This window comes from Trachinotus anak, unplaced genomic scaffold (genome assembly GCF_046630095.1).
Source record: "Trachinotus anak isolate AG129_WGS33_773 ecotype Australia unplaced genomic scaffold, CSIRO_AGI_Tana_v1 ptg000005l, whole genome shotgun sequence".
Lineage (NCBI taxonomy): Eukaryota > Metazoa > Chordata > Actinopteri > Carangiformes > Carangidae > Trachinotus > Trachinotus anak.
In genome coordinates this window covers 1,332,263-1,358,591 of record NW_027273856.1, presented here as the reverse complement: position 1 = coordinate 1,358,591, position 26,329 = coordinate 1,332,263, and the positions used below count along the sequence as shown (strand labels likewise).

General features: G+C 40.0%; 1 protein-coding gene across 5 annotated transcripts in view; it reads left to right on the top strand.

Moving 5' to 3' along the window:
* Positions 1-26,329, top strand: part of kcnip4a (potassium voltage-gated channel interacting protein 4a) — a 125,978-nt gene that overhangs the window by 50,418 nt on the left and 49,231 nt on the right. The window contains exon 1 of one of the 5 annotated variants that reach the window (XM_071477620.1): positions 13,448-24,253. The exons of the other annotated variants lie outside the window; for them this stretch is intronic. Coding sequence (XP_071333721.1) covers positions 24,196-24,253 — 58 coding nt within the window. The 5' untranslated portion in view covers positions 13,448-24,195. Of the gene's footprint in view, positions 1-13,447; positions 24,254-26,329 lie in introns of those variants that run through there. 5 annotated transcript variants of the gene reach the window in all.

The following is a 26,329-nucleotide window of genomic DNA, read 5'->3' as shown; positions in this document are numbered from 1 at the left end:
TCAGTGCCAGATCGATCAGAGCATCTTAAATGTTTAATGTTGGGAGGCGACAGTTTTTGTTACAGTTTAGCTAAACTTTCAAAGCCCCTCAAAAGTTCCTTATCACATTGTGGAACAGGTAAGACAGGCTGCTGAGCTGTTTCTTTCGGATGTGACTCTGCAAAATACCTCAGAAGCAGTTTAAATTGTCACAGCTCAACGTGTGAATGTAGCAAAGAGTACAGGAGGTGATGTATGACACGCTGAGCTATAGAGCATCCTCCGTGGAAGCTAGATGTCATTTAAAATTTCTCTTCAGTCTCCTGCATTTTCCGCGCACCACTGAAAACATCGCAAATTCAATTTAAATGCAAAGCAACAGAGGAAAAGGTATTTGTGTTTGCCATTTACAGTACCTCGGCAATCACAGAGCTCCAGCCAACATGGTTAGAAGGCCTATCTCCTCATGTGCACTGCTCCACAGATCACACTGACCATTCTATTGCCTTTGACTTGCTGCTTGATACATTAGGTTTGTACCTAATAAGGATGGATCACCCTTTTGCTCTTGTCCCTCCTTTCAGATTCTTTGCCCCATTTTTCTCCTGTCGTTTTCCTTCTCCTCTGTGATTACACCGAGCCCCCAAAGGAAATCTGTGCCTTTTCCTCCGATCTGCTATTCTGTTCAAACCGATTCCAGTGTAAATTTTTCAACAGATCCCCAGTTATATATCATTGTTGAATAATGAAATTATATTATTGAGGACAATATTTGCTATTTATCATCTTGATGATGGGTTGGTTGGATTGAATGATGGATATAAAAGGTTTGATTGATGGATTGATTTAATTCAGCGCAGCCTATTACCATAATGATTTCTGAAATGACCACCTGAAAATAAACTGTCATTCGTTTGCAAAGCCACAGGCCTTCAGTATATAATGTATTTCGTATCTGTCAGTGACAGGCACAATACTGTTGTTGACAGCCAAGTCACATCAGGTCAGACCCTGGTCTGTCAGGTCAGACAGCCTGAGGGCAGTGCAAACAAAGATATTTGTGGTTTAGTCTGTGACAATAAGTGCATTTGAAATGCAATCTAGGTCTAAGTTTATAATACCACAGGGAAAGATTGTACACCTCTTGGAAGTAATCACAGCAGCGACAGTAAAAAGCTGGGTAGTTGAAGACGTGGTCGTGGTCTTTTTACATGACTCTCCTCTTGTTCTGCCTGGGGATTCCTGTCCCGTAGTGTACAGTTTTAATCCCTTACAGACAATGAAAACAGCTTCCTGTTTGTGGGGAAAGACAAAGTGTAATTTGAGCTTTGCTATAGTAAATCGAGAGGAGTCAGTGGAGCGGAGGTGGAAAAGCTGAAGGAGTAAATAGAAATGGAGACAAAGCAATATTTGCTTCCCATATTCCTATTCTTGTCCTTTGTGAAATGTGTCACTTGATGCCAGGGAATGAGCCAGAAAAACTATTCTCTGAGGTGGCTGTTTTGCTGAAGAAGCCAGCCATTCGTCCATGCCAACATTAACAGATAAGAAAGTAAGCAATGCAAAAACAGTAACAAAGAGAAAGAAGAGCAAATATCCCTATTAAATTGGAATTAACACATTATTTTTCAGCCCTGATTGTGTATGTGCAGAAACTCAAGCACACTCATGTGAACAGGATCAAATGAAGCTTTGTGAGAGGCATGGATTCAGCTTCTGCAGCCAAATGAAAATAATTAAGATATTTGTGATAGATGCTGTGATGCACCATTTGCAGTGCATCATTCAAATGAAAAATGTCCCTAACTGTCCCCATCACAGATGAAACTGTTTATTTACTGAGGCAGAAGATAAGTTTGAACTCAGACTTCTGTCTCTGCAAAATTCAGAGCTTCGGCATAAACAGGCCTTCAGGGTCAGTTCAAGAGGCTTGCTTGATAATCATGTTATATCACTGTGACTACTCACAACTCAAAATCACACTTGAGAAACACATAAATAAAGAACATTTCCTCTTGGTCATGGTCATAAGTTCATTATATGAGTTGACAGTATGTTTTTATGATAGGAGATGTGCATGAAAAGATGAATGTGGTGAAGTGTCTCAGTGAATGAATGTACAGTATCAGGTAAAGTCTTGTGGGATTTTCTGATATATCAGTTACTCTTAATACATTAATTATCTTTAGAGATGTTTTCTCCAGAAATGTTTGACATTTAAGTCCAAAATATAAGTCAGTCATAGGTAACATGGAAGAGACTACTGGCCTGTCCATTGCACGAACTGAGTCAAATCTGGACAAGTAAACAGCAGTAATCACTACACACTTTTGTACAGTGCCACTGAACTGGAAGCTCTCTGCGAAAATTGGCAGCTGTCCACAAAACCAATGTCTGTAGTGTTTGTTGTCCGCTCACAGAACACTGATCCACGCATTTCAATATACAGTCAGAAAAAGTGAGATTCATTTCCCTTTTTTCATGCAGATCAACAAAGGAAGTGTGATAGTTAAATAGTGTCATGTAGCTAATTATGGAGTTTACTTTGTTATCTATTACCCTATGATTTGTCACAACTTGAAATTAATTTGCGTATATTCTGTAAATTCTAATCTTAAATTTCTTTCTCACCATGATTTGAAACAAAGAAAGCAGACAGTTGACTGATTTCATCTACTAAGACATTCAGTAACATGAAGTCCTTGGGAAGCTGGAATAGTCATCCAACAACTCTGTCCTACAACCATTAATCTGCCTTTGACAGGTATTGGCTGCATATATGCATCTGCCGTACTGAAATGATTGAGAAGATGAATGAGCCTGATGTTGCTATATTGTATGATAGAAATGAATGCATAATCTTAATGTATACTCATCACTGCAGCAAGTGTAGATTTCCTTATTGGCCTGACATGAAATATGTATAACTCCTGGTTAGATGTTGGAGAGAGGCAAGCATGTGGTCCACTGTGTTGTTTGCTTGCTGCCATTAAAGAGAAATTTAAAAGATATTTGAATTAGGCTTGAGCAGCGGGGTACCCAAGGAAGTAGCAACTAAGGAATTTTATTAAAAGAAAGTGCATTCCTCATTACTATCCCATCACAGCAGGTAGTTTTACCCATCAGTCTCTGAGATTACGTTTCACTCACTGTGCAATGTATTATAATTTTCCCTCTCTGAATATTACCCGAGGCAACTTTGCAAAAAATGTCTACATTGTAGAGTATCGCATGCATTTATGCATGTGTCTGCTATTTAAGTATTAGCCTAACTGTAATGCCTTATTCTGAAACTCCTAATTGTGTAAGGTAGAATCACAATTCAATCAAATTAGCATACTTGCCCACTTTTAAATTCTCCCACCTCAGATTGCCCTTTATGAATTTTTATGAGAGTTCTGCTTTAACTTTTCATTAGCTTTCTGATTTAGAGTCTGTCACTTCACTTAGGTAGTATGATGAGCAATGGCTTCATAGGTAAAGGGCAAATATTGATTGCTAGTGCGCTCTCAGTGGCTGTGACTGAAACGGTGTACTCCACAATGTGCTGATGGAAAGTGCCATCAAAGACAAGACCCACTTGGGGAGACTGATATTGTCTATCATGCAGGGGTGGTGGTGTGGGGTTTCAGTGTGGTACAGTAGGAGGCTAGATTTGTCTACCATGTTTCACACTGGTATTGTCTGTGTAATCAGACACTCATGGGTTTTGATAAGATATTATGAGAAGGGTTTGTTGCTGCCAACCTGGTGGGTCTTAAATCTCTGTTATTACCTGATTTTTAAACCTCAGCATGTTCCCCATGTACTTAGATTTAGAGCTCAGCAACGTCTTAGATATAATCTACTGGGATAAGAGACTGGATATCTGTGAACTTTGCGTATTGCTGTGTCATGATTTTACTTAAATGTCATTTCCCGATTGTGAAGAATACATTACCTTCCGGAGGTTCTGTTTTCTGATCTTAATAAACTGTTAAACCTCCATTAATTCTAATATTCACTCTCCTTGTAGCCCTGTTTTGGTCTCTACCAACCTCTAAGGGAAAATTGTAGCTCTATAGCTACTAAATGCTGTGCTATGCTTGTCCCAACTGTCTGTTTGCCCTGGGCAGGTAGCATACAGTTGGAATATTAGAGCTAATATTAGAGCTTCCCTCTGCTGTAGGAAGGATTTTTTTTCTGTCTATTATCTGAAAATATTGATTAGTTCAGCTTGAAAGCCAAGTGAAATGAACACACAACATCATTACAATATGCATTGCACATTACTGGCTTATTAGTTATGCAAACACTCATCCTCAGGCTATGTCCACACTCCAATATTTAGTTTTAAAACGCATCACTGATTCTTTATTTGCGTCTGGTGTCCGCTAGGTCGAGTTTTCGAGCCCCTAAAACAGAGACATTTGGACACCCTGCCAGTTTGAAAACTCTGGGTTTGGGTTGTAGTCTGGATGGGCAGAAACTGAGACTTTTGGAAATGGTGATGTAAACACCTGCCTCACCTCCTAATTGGGTCTGACCAGTCACGACTACCAAACAGTCTAATGCAGCATGATGTGACAACACCAGTTCATTGATCACTTGGAGCACAATCATATTGCCCAATGTGAAGGGTGCATGGCTCAAAAAAAGAGAGGGACCGATGAGCGCCAAAGTAATTGTTCATTAATCGTAATCGAGGTTAAGGTTTGAAATAATTGTGGTATTGATTTAAAGTCATACCACTCAGCTCTACTGACTTTGTACACGTCACTCATCATCCGTTCCCAACGATGGCTTGTGTAAATATTTTTATAAAAATACAGAAGTCAGTGCCCAAATATCTTCACATATTCCATTTCAAGATGATGTATGGTGCCATGGTAGTTCTGTGAGTAGTGCAGATTTTGATCTGTTAACCTGTGCGCACAAGCATATTGTGCATGAAAAATGGGTAAGACACTTGATTTAATAAGTGTTTTTGAGGACTGGCAAGTGGTACGGTGTAAAAATGGAGGTTATTAAAAATTAATCCTCATGATTCACAAGTGCAAAGGATCCAGAGTATGTGAAGCCTTGAGGAAGAATGTCCTAACATCTCACCTTGAGAAAGCCATGGTTGAGGATAATTAGCTTCCCTTGTGGTGAATTCAGCCTTGGAGCTGCAGGATACCAGAGGTTGAATGTGAACTGCTTCAAATCTGCCCCTTTGTTCTGCTGCTATTGGTTGTTCTTTCCCTCTAAATCTTATTTCACCTTTCGTCTTTGTGTCTCATATAAGCTGTATCTCTTGTAGTAGCTGCTGCCGGTTTGTGGAAGTGATGGCGCCAAGCTAAATGATAGCACCTTCAGGTTCATGTTTAATGGAGGACCCCATTACACATGAAAAATGGGCATTGCTCTGTAATGGGCGGCTAAATCCAGAGCCTGGAGCAACCACACAGAAAAAGCTCCAAAGAAGGAAGACACGGTGGAGGTGATGATGCTACAGGATATTTTGTGATGAGGTTTTCAGAGAATGTGTTTGCAGGTGTTGCCACACTGATGTATACGTTCACGGCATGTTGCTTTATTGGAGAATGTGTGAAATTCCATCTAGGTTGAGTTGACAAATGGGCTTGTTATAGATTGTTCATGGTGTCGGCGAGTTACATGAAGGGATAGTATTGGTATGTTGAGTGATGCTTTCAGGAGGTTATGCTGATTAAGTGATTTTCTCGTGTGAGTCAAGGTCTCAGTTTACCTTGGATCATGGAGAATAAATAAAGCTTTAGAAAAGAGACTATTGATTTTTGTGTTTCTCTGTGTTAAACTGGGAAATCTACCTTTAGTTTATTCAGGTTCACTGCAAGCATTTTACAGCAGTACACACATACACACAGAAGTACACACAAACATTGCCACAGCTGCCAAATGAATTTGCTTGATAATTTGAAAAAAAAAAAAAATCTACATCGGGTGAGTCACATCTGAAATTCTCTGCTCTGAAGCAAAAACATCTTGCTACATTACACACACAAACTCAAACATAAGGGCCCTCATTATCGATTGCAAGTGTTGCAGTGCAATAGGAAAATACCCTCACTCATCAGCAAGTAAATTCACACAAACAGACAAGAAGGAAGCACTCGACATGTCGCGAGGAGATCACATTTCCCGTCAGGCTCGTTCCCTGCCCCACAATGAGCTCTGTGCCCCTGCCCTAAAATGACAGGCAGACAAATTGGTCTTGAAGAAGCCAAGAGGCAATCAGAACACACCACTCGCCCACAATTACTTGTCCTTTAACAAAACGATCAATGCGCTCAGCGATTCTGACCGGTGCAAGCTGGGACTTGCTGAAATAGACTCTCTGTTTGCGCGGGCAAGGCCGGTGGAATAATGAGAAAGAGAAAGGTTGAAAATGTAAAGTTGTTGCTATGAAAAGGCAGTTAGCGCCCTCTGCTTGAAATGTACTCAGGCTAAAGTTGGAGTTCTTTAACTTAAACTGTATAAAAACTGCAGGTAAGTTGTTATTTCTCCCCTTTTGCTCATTCCCAAAAACGAATGATTTTAGGGTATCGAAGTTATTATTTTCAGTCCGTGATGAAAAGGAAAAAAAAATCAAAGAGAAACACCAATATTACGATAAGTGGATTAGCTGAATTTGGAAAATTAAAGCACACTTTAAATATAGTTTTAGTCCCATAATGACTGACCCAGACAGAAGCAGAAGAACATTACTTTCCTGCAGCCTCACTATGTAGTCACCTCACATGCTGCTGCTCTGATTGCCTGCCTCTGTTTTATAACCCTTGTATGGGCATAACCTATGCTAATACTGATTGCCCCTGCTTTGCAAGTCTGATCAGTCAACCATGCTGATATAATGGGCTATCAAAATAAGTGATGAGAAGGGCACTGAAAGTTGATTTATATTGAAGTTCCGTTGTGTAAACCATAAGCACATGCATGTATGTTGACGGTATTTTATGTTTTCCCTGTAAGCAGGGAGTTGTTTCCCGCTTTAACCCTGAACTGTCAGGATTTTTTCCCATAGCAGGTGGTCACTGCAGAGGCTTTAGAGTGCCTTTCACTTCAATTGTGAGTGGGCTCCTGTCACTGTAGCAGGGCTGTTGCTGCTGCTGCTGCTGCTGCTGCTGCTGCTGCTGCTGCTGGTGCATCTGCTTTGACAGAACAGTGCAAAAATACATGTACATTTCAAGGGCATGTGTGGGCTGTCACAATGCATCTGCCTACTATCATCAGCACAGAAAATGATGGGGTTTTTTTTTCAATACAGTTACAGTCTATTGCATTTGGTTGAATGATGTTCGGAGACAAATCATTTTATAGGAATGTAATGCTTTCAGGTTACATCAGTCATTAGATCAGATCAATACCTTACTAAACCCCAGTTAGGATGGTTACTTTCCTCACTCTGCAGTAAAGTTGAGCCCATACTGTATTTATTTTGTTAGATTTATGTACGAGATTGTTGAAAGTGATTTCTTATTCATGACCTCAGCATGACTCCACTCATCTAACACAGAGACCAGCACATCAGCTTACGCATATAAAACACACAAGGCCCATGTTCACCATCAAGACAGTTGTGTTCTCATTATAATAATAAAATAATAAAATTCATATTTGGCCCATTTTTTGACGCTGTGCTGTTTTGTACAAACAAACTTCAGAATGTATTGGGAAAGTTGAATTTTTGCCTTTGTTGCGCCTCTTGTTGACACACTTTATAACTTTAGCTATGAATCACTGATGATTTGTGTTTGTGCCAGGACTGCATTAGGTTTAAATTCAATTCCCCACTTCTGGCAAATGGTAGAATGTGAATAATTGATGTGTAAGCCATGTCTGAGGGCGAGAATAAAAGGGAGGGTGTTCTTGACTGAGCTTAAAGGTTTACAATCCTACAGGCAATGAAGGGAGTTCTTGCTGTGTAAGATCCTTTCAGAGGTGGGAATTTGGTGTAAATCCATGCTCATTGTGAAATAGGCCAGCTCTGTTGAAACTCAACTGTTAAATTTGATTTTCCTCTTGAGAAACCCAAAGCTATGGGGTCAATTTTAGGTTTATAACATTTAAAAAGAGAATAAAAGTCTACAAATGGGCCTTAAATTATTCTTCTTAAATGAGTAAATTATCTGCTTAACTGGAGAGAGCGAGAGCATTTCCCAGTGCTTTAAAGGAATATATCACTCTCAAATTATTTTCATTGGTTGAATGAATCCCATGACAAAAGAGAGTTGAAGTTAATGCATGATTCCCGTAAATGTAACTGAGTTGTGTGTATGCTTTATGCATCTTCTCAGAATTGCTCAGTGGCAAATAAAGCTGCACACAGAAATGCTTACTGTGTTATACTGTATCTACTCAGATAGAAATATCTCTGTGTGCACATTTTTTTCTACTTGTTAACAATATTCTTTGTTGACACAATCAAACATGCTTGCTGAAAAGTTGTAATCTCAAATAATTGGTGCTCTTCGTAGCGTAAGCTTAAAAGCTCCAACTGTCTGAATTCAGCCATGGACTGTATCTGTGGAATTGTTGGATGTTCTCAAGTGAATTTGGTCAATTTCTGTTGCTGAGCTATGATGATGGGAAATGAAATTCATCGATTCCCTATTGACCCAAGACCAGATAAAGAACAGTGCCGTGGCGCCACAGCTTGACCATGAAATGGGATTTTATGATGCTTGCAGGGGCCACACTGCAGACTTTAACTCTTTCTGAACTGTTTCAGCAAAGGCAGACGATTGGGAGATTATGAAATGTTCACTGCAGTGAGGAGCAGGGGTTACTGTGGTGCTTTATGGGCTTCAGGACAGCAGTTGTACAGCGTCGCCGCAGCTGGTAGGGATTCAGTGCTTTCCTCAAGGACATTTCAGCAATTCAGACACCTGCCATAACAGGGAGTCCTCTTGTTGAAGGGCTGTCTGCTTACGGCTGCAAGATACGAGTAGAACATTATCGAACTTGTGAAGATTCAAATTGCTGTTGAGCTGCTGTCAAACTGCACTGTGAGCAAATGTCTCGATGCTCACTGTGCCATGAGGTCTGTGTTTCTTTTTCCTGACACCCCACACCAGATGGGGGGATGGTGGGAGCTTACAGGATTGTGGTTTTCAGTATGAAATGTGAGGATACACTCTGTCTTGATTGCAAGCCTGTACGCTCATGTAAATACACAAATTCCATCACAAACACAGCAAGACAACTTCAAAATAATCAATCCTGGATATGAGCACAGGAAAGAAAAAATGTGAATGGTATGCAGTGTAGGTGAAGGATACTGCAATGTAACACAACTGCAGATGAGTTTATGTGGGGTGAACAAAGTTGTGCAAATTGTCACCAATTCATCGAAAGAAGCTTGGTGCACGGCAGCAGGAAAACCCAGTGTAAGACTTTGTTTAGACTGTAAACCGGACATTTTGCTGATCAATAATATCAAACAGTTTTGAATATGTATGAATCACTTGACCTTCTCCAAACGTCAGGATTTGCTGAACTAAATCGGGTAAATCTTTCGGTTTTTTACTCCTTCACAGATGAAACAAGGAAGATGCAGTTGGTAAAGGCACGTCTCACTACTGTCTGACATTTACAGACAAAATGATTAATAGACTAATTAAAAAGATGCACAACAGATCACAGCACAACAATGATTAAAATAATCATCAGTTGCAGCATTAATTTGGATTATATCAAGCACTCTCCAAACATTTTAATTCCATCAATATCAAGATCACTGACTCAGCTGTCCCCCCTGTTTGTATTCATGTGCTTTTGAGCTCAGACATGCAGGTTCTTCCTGTGTCGAAAGCCTGGTCAGTCTCCCCCTGGTCATTCGTAGACAGCAGAGAAAATAATGGGCTATGAGCAGAGGCTTACAGACCAGTGTGTGTCCTTCACTAGAGCTGGATGAAACAATGCAGCAGTCCCTAACTGCATTAGAAGACCCCCTTCCCCAGAGCACATACAAATCTGATCTCTGGGTGGAAAACTCACCTTGGGTTGGTGTGTAATAGTGTGTGTAAGGGTGTCCCTCGACAATGTGTGTGCATTTAGGTTGTTGCACACCACCGTGGGAAATTTCCATTAACTAAATTCCACTGTTCCCTGAAAATGAACATATTAATACTCTGCGTTCGTTTGTAGCGCTGAGACGAAGGCACGCCAAACGGCACTCACTGTAATTTGGTGGTTTCACATTAAAACTGCGCTCAGGCTTGTAAACCTGGAGAATAGGTTGCTATAATTGACACCTGTGAACAGCGTGATTGAAATTAGTTGCATAACTGCAGAGAAACTGGATGGTTTCCAGCATTGTGCTCTGATTTAAAATCGAAACCATGAAAAGCCTACGACTGAGAGCAAGCTGTCATGACTCACTGTGTTCTGGTGCCTGGCTGGGAAAATGAATCCCTCCCCCAGGAGAGTGGAGACATACTGGAATGTATTCACCTGCTGTCTTTGTCACGTACAGTTGGTGGTGGTGGTGGGGGGGGGGGAGTAGAGAAGGAGTACAGTAAATCCAGAGGGGAGTACACTGAAGACAACCCTACTTGTGTGTTTGTGTGTTTGTGTGTGTGTGTGTGTGTGTGTGTGTGTGTGTTGCATTAATTTGATGGCACCACATAGGCAGTGCACATGATTCAGAAACTGCACCAGCTTGACAAGTATCAGTGAAGGGGAATTGGGCAGGGGGAGAGACTGGCATGCCATGAAGAAAACAGTTGACTCCATCAATGAAATATTAGAGAATGGGCCCTGGGGGCACGGACATGTAAAAGGCCCCCAAACCCCTCCTGCCTAGGAGAAGAGAAAGAAGCAAAATATCTGTGTTCTTTATTGTAGTTTTTTCATTTTACATCTTTCTTGTCTCTTGTCTCTTTAATGATTGTTACCCTTTGTACTGGTACTGCATCGTTGCGGCTGTTTTACATCTCTTGTTGTTTTACATCTCTTTGTAGTCATTTTTTCCTCTTTGTTTTAGTTCTACATCTTTGTTGTTTTATCTTTCCTTGCAGCCATTTTGTGTCTCTGTTGTCATTTTGCGCCTCTTTGAGTGATGTTGTATTGGTGAACCACAACTGCCAGGTGATGCTGTTGGGTTAAAAAAAATCTGCTGCTGAAATTCAGCGTTTAGTTCACACTGGAGATGACGAGAAGCCGTCTGTCTGTCTGAAAATGTCACTGTACCCTCAGCAAGCCGTGCAGCTGTACGGGGAAGGAAAAAATACAAAACCAAACATCGGGTTGGATTTGGTTGGCAGATTTTCAATCGTAAAAGACTTGATTAAAAACACACATATACACAAACAAGCACACAATCACACATTCCTGCTGTTAAGCTCTGTGACCGTCCAACAGGATGTGTTAACGCTTACTTTATATAGAGAAGCCCCCCGACTTGTTGGGCACCCAGGTCTGTGCCTGGTAGGCCTATTAAGTAATCCATCCATGGATGACACACACAAATTGGCAGCCCTTTTCATTTTTATAATCACTCTCACCACATGCTTCCTCACATACACATATGGATTATCACTGAGCCATGACTGCAGAACTTAAAGACTACTCATAACATCACATTAACAACCACAGCTGCCAACGTCGCACAGGCGAGGCCGGCGTCCACTTTACTTCTCCAAATGACTTCTGTACCATTAAGTGCCGTCCCCGAGGGAAAGCTCAGTGTTTTATGTTCACTTTATATTGAACTGAAACGTCTCAGGGAGGAGTACACTGTCAGTGCTCAGTGTTTACCATGCAATGCATAATTCAGACAGACATTTCTGCCAGTCAAGTTAACTTCATATAATATTTATGAGCAGGAACTCAACCTTGTTCTGTTAGGTACACATGGAGGTTCTGGAAAAAGCTTCAATGGGGTAAAGGTTAGTCAGCATACTATCAGGTGGAGGTTGATTTAAAGATTCAAGTGTTATCTTGACTTTGAGACTGAGAAGAAAATATTCAGACCGATGGCAGATGAGAGAAACAGTGTGTACATTAGCAGCTACACAGCAGAGGATTGCTGTGTGATTAATTGATAGGTGCCCTCAGTCACGCATGGCTTACACTGTATTGGATGCTCACATAGATGGTTTACCTACTGTATCATCTTACACATCATATTGATGTCTGTGGTGTAACTAAATCAAACATACAGAAAAGTAAATGGATTTGCATTGTTTTGCAGTTATCTAATTGCCTAGAATGTTTTCTTTAGTACATTTCTGCCTCTGCATAAACTTTCAGTCCTATCCACCTCCAGTTGTCTCCTTTTACTTTTCCTTAAGCAGCTTTAAAGTTTGAAAAAAAAAAAAAATCATCTTATTCCAATATGTCTGAGAGGATCCTATTCTTTATCATCTTATTCCAAGTCGTTATTGAAGCTGCAGTACACGGGTAAAATATTCAAGCATCCATGGTTTTACGGCTGCAGCATTCCATCAAATGGAAATATTCAGAATGTCTTGTGCATCATTTTCTGCACATTTCTCTAAAGTTCAGTGTAGCATCTTTGGCATCTTCAGCAACTTTTGGATCTCCACCAGAAAACGAAAGAACTTCTGTGGGTTTAAACTGTGTTTGACACTTGCACAGCTTGAGTTTGTAAAACATTATTTCATCCAAGCCAGTTGTTTATTCTTTTTTAACTTGGGCGTATGAAGCCCTCAGGCCTAGCAAGTTTCCATTGCAAATTTGAACGTGATGAAAGACGTGAAGGTGAAGGAGGAAAAATATTTTTTCTGCTGAACATAAATTATTAATTTTTATCTTTTGTCTATCTTTACTTTATTATTAGGAAATCCTGGACAAATTTGCCTCTTATGGTGTCTAAAAATGACTTGGGCTGAGTATCAAACCTCAGTATTAAAATGTGAACACATAGTACCAATTCTGGGCAGTTTTATATAAGCAATATTGTACGTGGCTGCATTTGTTAAGACACAATTTACCGTGGAGTAAAATGCCATTTTCTCTTTATTGCCCTCTCTGCATCCACCTCCACCATTGCTGAGATATTTACAATGTATGTGGTGGAGAAGCGATTGTCTTTCCTTTGTGTCAGCATGTGAAGACACATTAATCGCAGTGTTTGTTCCCCGCTGTCAGTGCAAAGTGTGTGCGGCTGAATTAGCCTGACAGGGTATGTACTGTAGCCTCCACTCTGAGGACAATCTATGGCCAGCAGGAACAAAGGCTGAATTTGTTCCTGTCATTGCAGTCAGGGTTTGAGTGAAATGACAATGCAGGAGAATATTTTAGTGGTGCAGTCTTCCTGTAATAGTTTATACTGTCTTAGGCCATTACATGAAAGTGCATGCCCGTGTGAGCTGAGCATTTTGCGTGAGATTGGTTGAAACTTAAGATAGCCTTGTAGACTGTACATATTGATTGTGCTCCAGTTTCAGATCAAAGATACAGGGAACCACAGACAATCTACATTCAGGATTAAAGTATTTTAAGAGGCATGGAACAGACACAGTGTAGTATCCCCTCTCAATCTACAAGGATTAATGACCAGAAGCTGTTGGCTTGGGTTCAGCTTTTAAATTAGATGTAAACACGTCTTTTCAACGAATCCTCCTCACTGCTGCTATTTACATTTTAATAATTTGCCTGCCTTTCTGCAGTATATCAGATAATAACAAAGTAAATCGACTGTTTCCACCAAGCATCATCATCACTTTTTCTCAGCTCCTCGCTGAAAGTGAACTGAATGATGGCATAATATGATGAAACTCGTGCTGCAACTTCCCCGCACTGACACGTAAACTGGCCCTGATGTGGGAAACATAAGAGAGGGGTTGATACTTGAGTGTTACTGTAGCCGCTAGCACAGATGGCGTTTGGTTACGGGTTGCAGGTCTGTGTGAGAAGATGGCTTGCAACGTGTCTCGCCATTTACCCAGGGAAAAGGGTTTCCCCTCCACTCTGGTTTATTAATAGAAAGCTGGTGTATGTCGGGTGGGGCTTGAGCGTAGCCGCAGCGTTAGCATCATTGACACGGTTAGTGTTTCACCTGTCACTGCTGCTGATGAGCTGTCATCAGAGCCAGCCTAATAGATTTAAGATGAGATCATGGCCTGAGGCAGTTGATAAATGTGTCATTCGTGGTACTGTTTGTGACCCCGGCACAGCCAGGGGCTGTTCGAGGTTGTCCATCCAAGATAACACAACTGCATTTCTCAACTAGCATTTGAAAAACGGTATTACTGAAAGAAACTGGGTCTATAGGTATTGTTTTTATTTTTGATTCCAGCACTAAAACAACTACAGTATATGTGTTTTTCTGACTGAACTTTCAAGATCTGTTATTATGATTATTTGACCTTGAAGGGAGACTATGTTACTTTTGAAAGGAGAAACAATTCAGTCTTCCTCTTCCAAATTTCAAGTTGAATTCAGTAAAACAGTAAAATGCACCTTTGCTCAGTTTAATACACTCAGGGGTTTAACTTTAATAGCATTACTTGTTTTCGTCGGATCAGTAGCTTACACATAAAATCTGTTCACTGACTTTATGACTTCTCCACTTGCGCTACTGCTGTGCTGCAATAGTTTGTTTCAAGCATTAGCTCGTTATTGTCACTTGAAACAAAAGTTATATGGTCTCACTTTAAAGAGTTACCCCAGCTTAAAAAAAGTTCTAGATTTCAAAACAGATACATGTTAAAGAACAATGTTGACTTGAAGCAGCAGAAGCCAAGACAGGGTGACTTTTTTAGTCCCTGCTCCAAAAATGCTGGAACCTACAGTTCCCATGATGCAACCAACAGGAACTACTTCTTGAGCCTCACTGTCTGACTGTTATAGTGCAGACTCTTTGTTATAAATTTGTAGTCTGAGTGATTAATAAACTGATCTTTATGTGTAAATTCTGCAGAGTGCCCCTTTAATTTGCTTCTCAATCTGGATCATGTTGTACGATAATCAGTTCTAGGTTTCAGACATCACAAATGGCTAAAACTAAGAAAATAAGACACACAGTGTAATAAACCAGAGTTGTCCTTGAATTTAAAAGTTTTCCACCAGTTGCGATTTGAATAATGCAAGGATAGTAGCATATGTTCAATAAATCGGATCAAGAGGATCATCAGGGCTCATTACCCTTACTCATGTTTGCTTATTTTGTTGTACATTAGATCAGAAATAATATCAAGCCTAATAAAAAAATCTTTATGTGCAGAGATCAGTGCTGTGCTCATTCCCCTACATGAACTCACATTCTGGATAAATCCTCACCCTAACTGAACAAGATATGTGACTGAAACAGAGCAATCTGATTAAACTGTGCATATTTAATAATATAAGACCTCAGTATGATTTCTCATGCAGAGGATTTAACTGCTCCCTTGCTATCTCAAGCAGAGCACAATTGGATAAGATAGTGTGTTGAATGATAATGTTCAGTACACAATATTGCTAAAATGAAGTGGAGCAAGGAGTTATGTTTATTGCTGTTGGGGTTTAGGACAGCTCCGATTCAAAGAAGCATTAAATTATGTTTTCATCTAGCATCTGGACTGCTTATTTAGTGATATTTGAGTCCCCAAATAACCCTGGCAATCACACCACTGCATGTTCCACGGAAGGTTTTATTGGCGTCATCCTCACATCTCAGCACAAGTTTTATAGTTTTTTATTTGGAGATGAATCAGATATGAGGAGTTATGATTCCGAGTGAACTCTGCTGTAATGTAATATCCACTGTTCTAAGAGGAGATGAAGGGCTTTGGTTAAGGTAAACAAAACCAAAATTTAATGTCCTTGCAACCACCTGTGCAGATTCTTCCTTCATTGCTGCTCAGCCAGAATTTTGATCCTGATATGTTTTGCCTTCAGCTAATACATTTCACACCTGACTGAGCTGTAAAGCACTGATTAGCTTTATTGTGATTTTTTTAGTTGTTGCTTTGGACACTCTTCGATGTCATGTACGGCTGAGTGAACACTGATGTGTAACAGTGGGCTCGGTGTCACACAGACAGCAGCTACATGTCAGGGTGTAATCAAAGAATGTGACACAGGCCAGGCCTACAGGGTGCACAATGGCAGCAGGTGGGGCTGCGCTAATGACAGATCGACTCGAGCGGCTGCCATTGAGACTCAACTGTGACTGCTTGGTCGGCGTCCATGTTGGACAGCTCTGTATAACCACTGGTGCAGGATGTGACATGATTCAAAATCTTGTCTGCAGTCAGACTGCAGTAAAAAGAAGATACTTGTTTTCAACTGTTTCTCTGTATTACTGACTTTGCTGGATGTGCTTCATGGCGCAATGGGATAGCTTGATTAAAGTTAGGACTCTGGCCAGCACCTCAGCTTTTTCTTATGGCTTGAGGAAAGTTCTGTACTTGGACATCAGTAAAACAAGGGCTGAGTCATACATCTCCTCTCTGTTTACAGTCAGCAATTTTTCAAAAAAAGGAAAAGAAGGAAATAATAATATAAACAAAGGTGAGGGTGACAAGAAAGATATTGTGTGTTTATGTATGCACACAAACACGAATACATAGAGCTTGCCAAGGCTTCCTCATTGTTTATTCAAGATGTCCCCAAACAGCTGTGCTGCCTCATTCTACAATGTGGACAAGAGATATTTTATTGGCTATGATACAGTGCCAAACAAATAGTGGATTCACTGGGGTTCAATAAACATAAAAGTGGCTTAGCTCTCCTGCTTGGCCCTGTCGTGGAAATTAGGCTTTTGTTTTTGTGCCACCATTTATAACCTTTTCACTGGACCACATTTCTTTGTGATTGATGGCAGCAAGATGCGGCGCACACCGCGGGGCCCGCTGCCCACTGATTCATGCCATCTGGGCAGGTAGTGTGCGCCCGTTGTCACTGCAGCAACATAGTATGGTTAGGATGATGGTGCACTACGTATTAGTGATGGCAGAGGCTTTGATGACTGTGCAGGAAAGCAAATGCTGAGTGTCATAATTGCAGTGATTATCGTTGGTTTGGGTGCCAGAGCCATGCTTCATATAGGTTGTTAACTTTACAGTAAAGCATGGATGTGCAAACTCTCTCACACATCATCCTCTACTGCTGAAGTACTGCTTTGAAAATACACCTCATGACAACCTCTGTGCCCACTGTGTTCCTTATACCCTCTGAAGACCCTTCTTAATTGATCCATAATTAGAAACAGCAGGTTGCAGATTCTGTCCAAAACAAGCATCTGGATGTTGGGTGCACTGTAGCTTTGCCAAATCCTGCTGAAATACTCTTGTGTTTGACAGTCTTCTCAGTCTGTATAAACTGCTTTTATGTCATGTTGTCATTTGCACAAGCAGAGTGGGTTTACTAGGTTCAGTGACTGCTTTTCCACAGGTCCATTGTTCATATTTAGAAAAGTGCTTATAGCATAAGAGGATAACCACAAAGCCATGTTTCTGTTTTTCCAATATAATGTAGCGGGCAATTCCATTTCCTGTGTTTTGCCTGCTTTCAATTTCTTCCTCCCTCTGCAGGAAGAAAAGAATTATTCATTAACAGTTCCACATTTTGTCCTGTGTTGATGACTTGCCACTGAAAAAGCTTAATGGGAACCATTTCCTACACTCTTTACATTTCATTTCCTCTTTAAACGTTACTGCTTTGGTTGCAGTTCTTATTACGCATCAAGAAAATGTCCCAGGAAATCATTGACTACTGGCCAGAGTTTTCCTTTACCCTCAGCAGCCATCAACAGACTGGATCATCAGTGCCTGGTGTTTTTTTTTGGATTTGGATTCTAACACAAAGCTGACAGAAAAATGTATATTGGAAAATGAAAGACTTATAGTTTGTTTTAGCAAGAGCTCTGACACCTCACAGTGTGCTTTTGGCAGACCTTGTGTTACGTCATGGAAAAAAAAGGATGTCTGCTCTCTTTTATTTACATTTTTCTTTTTGTCAGGGGCCCCAATCTTTGTTGTAAAAATCTATGCTGCATGAAATGTGTGTAGATGTTCAAAGGCAGAGTGGTTTTGATCCAAATACTGTTTAGATAGGAGAAATGGAATCACTGCAGATTTGCTTTTAGCGAGATAACATGAGATTGTTGTAAACTAAACAGCATAATATTGAAGTTGATGCTTTCCTCATGTATTTAGAAATGGAGAAGGCTGTGTGAGTGCCGATTGGTTTTCAGATAAATCAATTGCTCCCTCTACTGTCTAAAACTTAATAGTGCACTTTCCGTTTCTTCTCTAGTTGTGCCATTGAAGAGGGCCATAATAGGAAACATGTTGTTTTTGTCATTTTGTCAAACAAATAAAATAAAATGATAGATCATATGGTTACGGTAAATAATGACATTCATTTTGTAAAATAAAAATACATTTTGTATCCAAGAACATTATATAGATTATATTTTTGCTAGTAGATGCTCTTTTATATTTTGTTACGATGGTTATTGATAATAGATATAATAAAACATTCCAAACTGCATTTAGTTAAATGAGGTACTGTAGGCTGGAAGAGTGATCTTCATCTTACTTTCTTGTAATGTTTGGCTCTGATGATAGCTCATCCACAATGTGCGGACTGATGTATGAACCCTTTATTTTTATCTAGAGTTGACTAATCACTGTCGTCAGCTTGCAGTATAATTAAAGCCACACCATGCTGTATGCCAGGAGAGAGGATATCTTGAATAAGCCAAAGCATAAGAATCATATTTAAATCAAAAAAGATCAATACACTGAGCTATATATTAGTTATTATGTACAGAGAAGGCAAATTGATTATTGGGTCTTACACCTGGCAATTGAGGCAGGCAGATACACTATAAAGGCCACTGAGAGGAAGAGCACTTGTATATATTTGTGATCTTGGTGTTGTTGATCATTGACCTCAAGAGGCAGGTTTAAAGAACCCAGCAGTTAAAAGTCTCCTGATTTGTGCTCTGGTCATCTGAACACACTGAGTTAGCTTTTTAATGAGAGTCTTATTTTGTTGAGATTTACAGGACAAGCATGGCAGCTGGGCCAGAGTAGCCCGTATCCCTCTGACTAGGATGAATATAGGATTTTGAATGTGTTTGAATGCATATTGCCACTTCATCTTGTAAGTTCATTCCATTTGGAAAACAGGCAATAACTCAACATTGCTACATGCAGACAGTTACATACTATATGTCTTAATTGCAGGCTTGAAGTTATTTTTACATAGTTATATAAGTTTATCTAGCACACTTTTCATTATCTGTGTAATAAAGTTAGTTTCCCCTAGTTGAATTGACAGAGGGGTCAGCCTACCTTATGAACTGCTAAACTATATATAAAAGAAGAAATTTCATTTTGGCTCTCATTTAAGCATTTGTCCTTTTCAGAGGTTGTTTGTGTTTGTTTGTTTTTCTAGTTTGGATAAATGAGTGAGGCCTGAACAATAAGATAGCAGTGGCCTTGATGTGGTCATCACTTTCTGCTTGCTGCAGGAGGATAATGTGACACAAATTAATCAAACATTCTGTCTCAGTTTAGGTCCTGGCACTTCATTTATCAATTGACAGGACCTACTCCCAGAATCCAAAGAACATGAGTTTCCTACATGAGTTTTATTGATCACATGTCGACTGTATGGCCTGTATGTGTCACTCTGAAAGGCATGGATGGAGCACTGGGACTTACAGGAAGATGCTGTATCTTGTAGTGCATGATCCCATGCTTGAAGCACTTCAGCTGTAAAATGCTATGAGATTAACTCAAAACTGTGACATAAATGTACATGTCAGTTGTCATTGTTTTTAAATGCAAATGCTGCATATAATCGCACTGTTTTGCTGCCACTTAGTGGACAATATAAATACTGCACTTGTAAGAATGAAAATAATGATCCCTGTCGAAAAACTGGGCCAATGCAAAACCAAATACATATTCAGAGGTTTACATTAACATACAAAGCTATCACTATATGAAAAATATACACCATACCAATTTTAAATATACTTAAGATTAAAGTAGGGAGTCTTCTACAATTCCCAGCATTGGAATATGTAATAGAAATCTGATGATAGGAAAAGGGGAACGTAAGCTCATGAATATGCAGAATGTGCAAGAGAAAACAAAAACCTTAAATAGAACATTAAAAAAATATACTATCAATCAAAACATGCACAGAATGCCCCACCTTGGCAACAGCTAAATATATGACCAACAGTATAAAATAGGGTAGAATAGAAATATTTATATGTCCTTTCAACCTATGTAACAGGGCTGGGCACTGACTGTTATTTGTAGACTCTGTGCTTTTCAAAGAGCACAGAGTCAATTAATTAATTTTAGGTTTGTGAAAAAAAGGGGTTTGGGTTTGATAGCATTTTATCCAATCACTAACAATTAGTTTGGGACAACTGATGCGACCTGCCACTTTCATTTTAATGAGTGAAAGCAACAATTAGCACCAGCTAAAATTGAGAAGATGCCACCTGAATGTTTTATACACTATTTTGCTGATTGAGCATCAGAACAAGGGATTGGTGTGAGTAGACTTTTCTTTTTTTTTTCTTTTTATAAATTACAAATAATTTTGGGCAACATTTACACAAAATTTCCACTCTCATATACAAGCAAAATGCTCATTGTAGATGCCTGCATCTTTAGGTCATGCTACATATGATAGACCTATGTGGTTGGAAATATGTTACCCTGCTTGTAAGAAAGTTCACATAGGCCTTACGAAAGCAGAGCAGCTGCCAACCTTTTTAAAAGCTTTTGTTGCTGAAGTTCAATCAAGTTTGAGAGTATAACTATGTATTGGTCAGGAGCCCAGAGGCACCTCTGAGCAGATTCACCACTCTCATCACGTATCAGCTACTGTTTACACGCTTCCTGTGGCAGTGGCTTAAGTACATTCGTATTTGCCTTTGCACACAGTTAGTTCAAAAGACAGAGGGGGCAACTACCCATCTATGGCTCTCCAGTCGCTCTCTGAGTCACACACACCCACAGACTAACAGCATTCCCTTTAATGAAGTGCTGAATATAGCATCAAATTGATGAACAGGAAAAAGCAGAAGGAGGAAAGGTTACCTGGGGTGTAAGAAAAAAAACGTATGAAGCCCACCACTCAGGATAATAGACAGACATCTCAAGTGTGTAGGTGATCTGTGGGCAGAAGTGCTCCTACATACTTGAAATGTACAAGCATTTACATGTTCATGTCGATGTTTATCTGTTGTGTTGAACATCGGTCCTTGAAGTGACCAGGCCTGATTGTTAATGACGATCTAAGTGTGACAAATGTTCTCTGTGCTCTTCAATTCAACTTCATTTCAATTAGAAAACACTTGTGCTGCCGTTGCAATTTCTTTCTTAAATCCCATATACTTAATCAGATTGGTTTTAGATTGTTTTCCTCAAGTGGTGTGGAATAAGCCTCAGTATGTGTGGAGATGATTTACCCCAGAGACATTTGATTATTCCACCCTATTCTCTGGAGTGTCTAATTTAATGAAAAGTCATTACAGCTCCAACATAATTAGGCTACCCTTTGAAAAACCATGCTCGGCTGATTTGGACCAATTCTCAAACTGGGACTGCAGCTTAAAGGTTCATGCTAAGTGGCTATGCTTTTGACACTTTCTGTGCCACTTATGTGTGCTATAACTTAATTTAACTCTGATCTCAAACTGGGATTCACTTCCATATAAGTATGTTAACACACATGCACATGCATATATATTGACATTTATGTCATTTGTTGTTCTGCTGGTGGTTATACCCAGAACCTAACCTTCATTAACTGTCCAACATGGTAATGGGACATATCTGCAACATAACTGTGTTTATGATGTTTCATCATTAGCTCTACAAACTGTTGAATCACAGACAACTGTATCTTCTGAGCTCAGTTTTCCTTTGTGTCTAGAAAATATGAGATTCAAATTTACTGAGGCAGTTATATAAGTTGGACAGTGAATGACAGTGAATTATTGGGAGATGGAGTTACTTCTCAAAACTCCTGAACCTTATGAGCAACTTTGAGAAATTTTCAGATCCTACACATCTGGGTTTTAAGAGGAGGTTTGATATTTTCATAACCTCCACTTTGTTTTTCAGTTTTAAAATCCTAACTAAAGACAAAAGCCCATGCACAGTCAGTGGTGTTTTTATCTGATCAGGGAAAGGTTTATGTTTATTAACCTGAATGAAGATGATAACGGTCAACTTTTGTGACTGTAGTATTGCAGATCCTCTTTGAAATTACATTAATCCCTTCCAAATCTATATTGAGCCTTGGCTGACCTCAACGTTGACCTCAGCATAGAGGAGAAATTGTTGGCCGGTATGAGGACAAATGTCCAAAGTAGGTCAAATAGCATAAAGTAAAGAGTCTGTGGTTGCTGAGATCAAAAATCATGTATCAAACCCAGGTAACTGATACAGCGAGAAAGCAGAAGTGTGTAGGTAAAGGAGGAGACACAACACTGTTGTGTTCTAATACTGTTTTGCCTCAGTAAGGCAGCTGAAAACCCATTTTCTCAAGAAGGTCGTTAGTATTATAATGCGGGTGTCAGGCTGATGCAAGAACCCAATTACAAAAGAAATAGGGTGAACATCAGGGATTCAAAGGTTCTTAACCTTCAGAACGTCCGTAGTCACTTCTTTGTGTGAGTGTGTGTTTTTGTTTATAGAGTGTATGTGGGTGTGCTGTTTACAGAACCAGCCCCTAACTGAGTTGGAGCATTGATGCTGGTAAACTTTGTCTGTCATTTCAGTGTTATCTTACCTTCTGTGTGACATCTGTAGGTGGTCTCAGAGCAACACGGCCATCAGGAAGCAAGTTAATAGAGTGGGTGCAAATTGTCACTTGATTGCAGTGGTTGGCCATTCTGTTTCTGAATTGGACTGCCGTCACGCAGTTCATGAAATGAATGAATTGTGTGTGGGCGGCACAGGGAGCGGAAGTGTTTTTCCTTCTATTTTTCTCTTCTCTATTTTTGATGTGTCACATCAGGCAAGCAACTCTGTTGTATTTTTCACCCATTCTGGGCAAATGACGGAGGGAAAAAGATGTGCGTCTTAACATGATTCTGACCTCTCGACCTTCTCCGTAATCCCGAGGATCTTCACCGAAGTCGGTCAGAGTCGGCCAAATAAGCAGCCGTGGGATCAACTCTGAGGAGGCAATCACTATTTTTTCATAAGGTGTATGTTGGGATGTGAAATGACCTTCTCATAGAGGCAGGATATTTTGTGCACAGTTCCGAATACTGAATCAGTATTGCATCAATATCCTTTCATTCTATTACTTGAAATATAATGTTGTTTGATTTTCTGAAAGGTGGAGGGGGTCAAAGTTACCTGTTTTTTGTTTCTGTTTTAAACTATATAACTGACTCTATTTTTATTGTTAATTTTACATTATAAATTGGGACATTGACCAAAAGCCTGTAAGATAATAGTGAAATTTCAGTTATCACCTGGTGGTTTGTAGGTTTGTTTCAATTGCAAAGGATGGATGAAATAAAGTTGATGTTAAGTAACATACCTCTTCTCTCATTAATCTGTTGATAAAATGACTTGTTGGCATTTGCAGATAAAAGAAACACTCACTGAAGATGCTCACTCATGATTGTATATAATTTAAATATTTACAGCAGCCACTGCCAGCCTGACTTCTCAGCTCTTTCTCATTGTTGCGGACACAGCGTGGTCTTCTCCTCCCTCCCCCAGCAGGATATGTAGTTAAAAGGCAGCTGGAAAAGAATAATGGTTTTGTACAGCATGAGCTCTCTCGCCTTCCTCCAATCTCTCCCTCCCTGTGTGAGGTGAGATCTGTTGAAAAGCACGCAAGCACCACTCTCCCCAGCATGCTACTGGCTCCCTCGCCAAGCGCTCAATTAATCTAGGTGCTCAACTGGTACAAAGTAGCTTTTGCGGAGCAGAGATCAGCTAGCAGGCTCTCACTTCAGACCGGGAAAACAGGAGGAAGGGAGGGGGCTGCGGAGGGGGCTGCGGAGGGTGCGCGTCAAAATTCAAAACTCCACAGAGGCACGCATGTTTTACTCCCACTCTCACTGCTCGTCGTGCTGCCCACCTAGCCAGGGTGAATATAAAGGAGAAGTTTAGACCAGAGACTTGACTCTTCATGCAAGGCTCCCAGCATCTCTTAGTCTTTTTTCTCCATTTTCACTCTCAAGCCATCCTAGTGTGGGAGTGAAAGTGTGTGAAATCTAACAGGACTTCCAGATCACTAAGCGAGAAAGTCTGGATCATGGGGGCTTTAATGGTCATCTTCTCCCTTCAGCCGAAACAAAGACGCAAGACAACAGGTAGGCATGATGGGAAAGGGAGGAGAGTGTTTAATTTGATACATTTTTAACAAGTTATTTAAACAAGTTGCCTGTTTTAAAAAAAAAAAAAAAAATATATATATATATATATATATATATTTTATATTTCTGCCAGAATTGTTCATTTTGTGTTTGAGACTCCGGCATCATTCTCTGTGTGTGTTTTGGACCACCAGAAGGTTCCCCATTAATCTGCTGTTTTCTCTGTAATCCCATCTGAATTCATGTTGCCACACAGCAGCCCGTGAAATTGACTTGGAATCAGCCACCTTTTGTTGAGCATTTTAGTGTGAACTCCACGCTCTTCCTTGACTTTTTCCATTTGCTTTTCCCAATATTGATTTTTTTTTTTTTTTTTTTACAGTGGCAGCACACACACACAGCATGCCACATCGACTCTCTGCCAAGGCAGTCGCACAGGCTTATGTTACATCTCTGTCTCTCTGCAATAATGTGTTGATCAGCATCACCGTCACAGCTTGTCACCGTAACAAAAGACAAGGAAGTCCAGTCTTTATTAAAGAACAATGAAATATTTAGTGGGTGGCCAGCAGACAATGATTGTCAGAGGTTATATTTAGTGGTGTAGTGGGAGAGAGGCGGAATGGATGACACTTAAAGTACAGTAAGTCATATTTCACTCAGGTATTTTGAGAGAGCTTGAAAGCAAAATGAATGAGGAACTCTCTGTAACTCTCAAGCAATAGATCATAGAGCAGGCAGTTGTGTGCAGTGTAAGCACATTTCACAGGGACCTAGAAAGGAGAACATGGGATCCAGATGCGCAACATTCTTACAGAAGATATTATACATGTACAATATTGCTGTTTAATTGGAAATAGTCTCAACATGTGTTGTTTTCAGCTGATATTAAGTGAATAAGGGGAGATGTAGAAATAGATTGTGTTTGAGAAATAGGACGTCACAGCAGTTAGTAGTTGATGGTTGAAGAATGATGGTTATGCTTCAGAAAATTTCATCAAACCTCATCCTCTCACTTACCGTTGCCATGCCTGTCTGGCTTTCCCCTCTTTCATGATGACATGATATGAGTGACATCGGAGGCAGATCTATCACTTAAAATCCTTATTATTCTATAAACAATTGGTCCTGGATTTAAGATGGAGATAGATAAAAGCAGGTTTCTCTTTTCATTGCCAGCTGAAATAGCAACTGCTAGTTAACAAATTAAGCTAATATTAGCTCCATGAGTTGTTTGAAAATGCTGTCAACTGACCTTTTATTGTGTCATGAAAACTTTCGTGATGAAATAGTCGCAGATAAATTTCAGTGATTTAATTCTGGAAATCCAGATATTTTGTTAAATCATGGAACATACTGATTCACACCGTGTAGGGTTCTTTGGATGAGATGAGATGAGATGATGACCTTAGTGCTACTCCACTGCCCACTCTAATGCTTTCCATTAATTTTCATAGCTGCACTCATAGACATGACAAGAGATGATGGCCCAGTAAGCACTCATAGGAACTTTGCCCTCCAACTGCTTTCCAAACTCACCCAGTCCGGCTTTGAGTGCTCCCTCAGTGTTTCAAATGTCTCATGGATATGAGATGTGCCAGCATCGTTATTGTGGTACTTGCTGATGTGTTTGGCCTTGTGCTTTTTTGTTAATATTATTTTGAATGTCTTGCCTGTTTATGTCGTCGGCAGCTGTTATGAGTAGAGATTGTGTAGGAGTGGGATAGGTACACCCAGAAGTAGAGCTGCTCAAATGGTAACAGCAACACATTACGACTATGACTCAGGCTACCAGTTGGTAAATTAATGTTGGTTCTGTGTTTGATGCTTTTCAGCCACTGAAAGGAATAAAAGATTTATTGAAATTTGTTCAACAAAGTCTGATTTTATATAAAAGCCCTATTGGTTAATTGTCACCAAGCTAATAACTAATGTAAACTAAGTTGAGATCTAAGCTGTTTTCTTACCTCGTGACATTAACACAAGTATGGTTCTTGTTGCTGGCCCTGTCTCCTTCCAGGCCTTCTGGTGTTTACAGAACTGAGTGGAGACTTCGGCCGACCACAGGGAGAG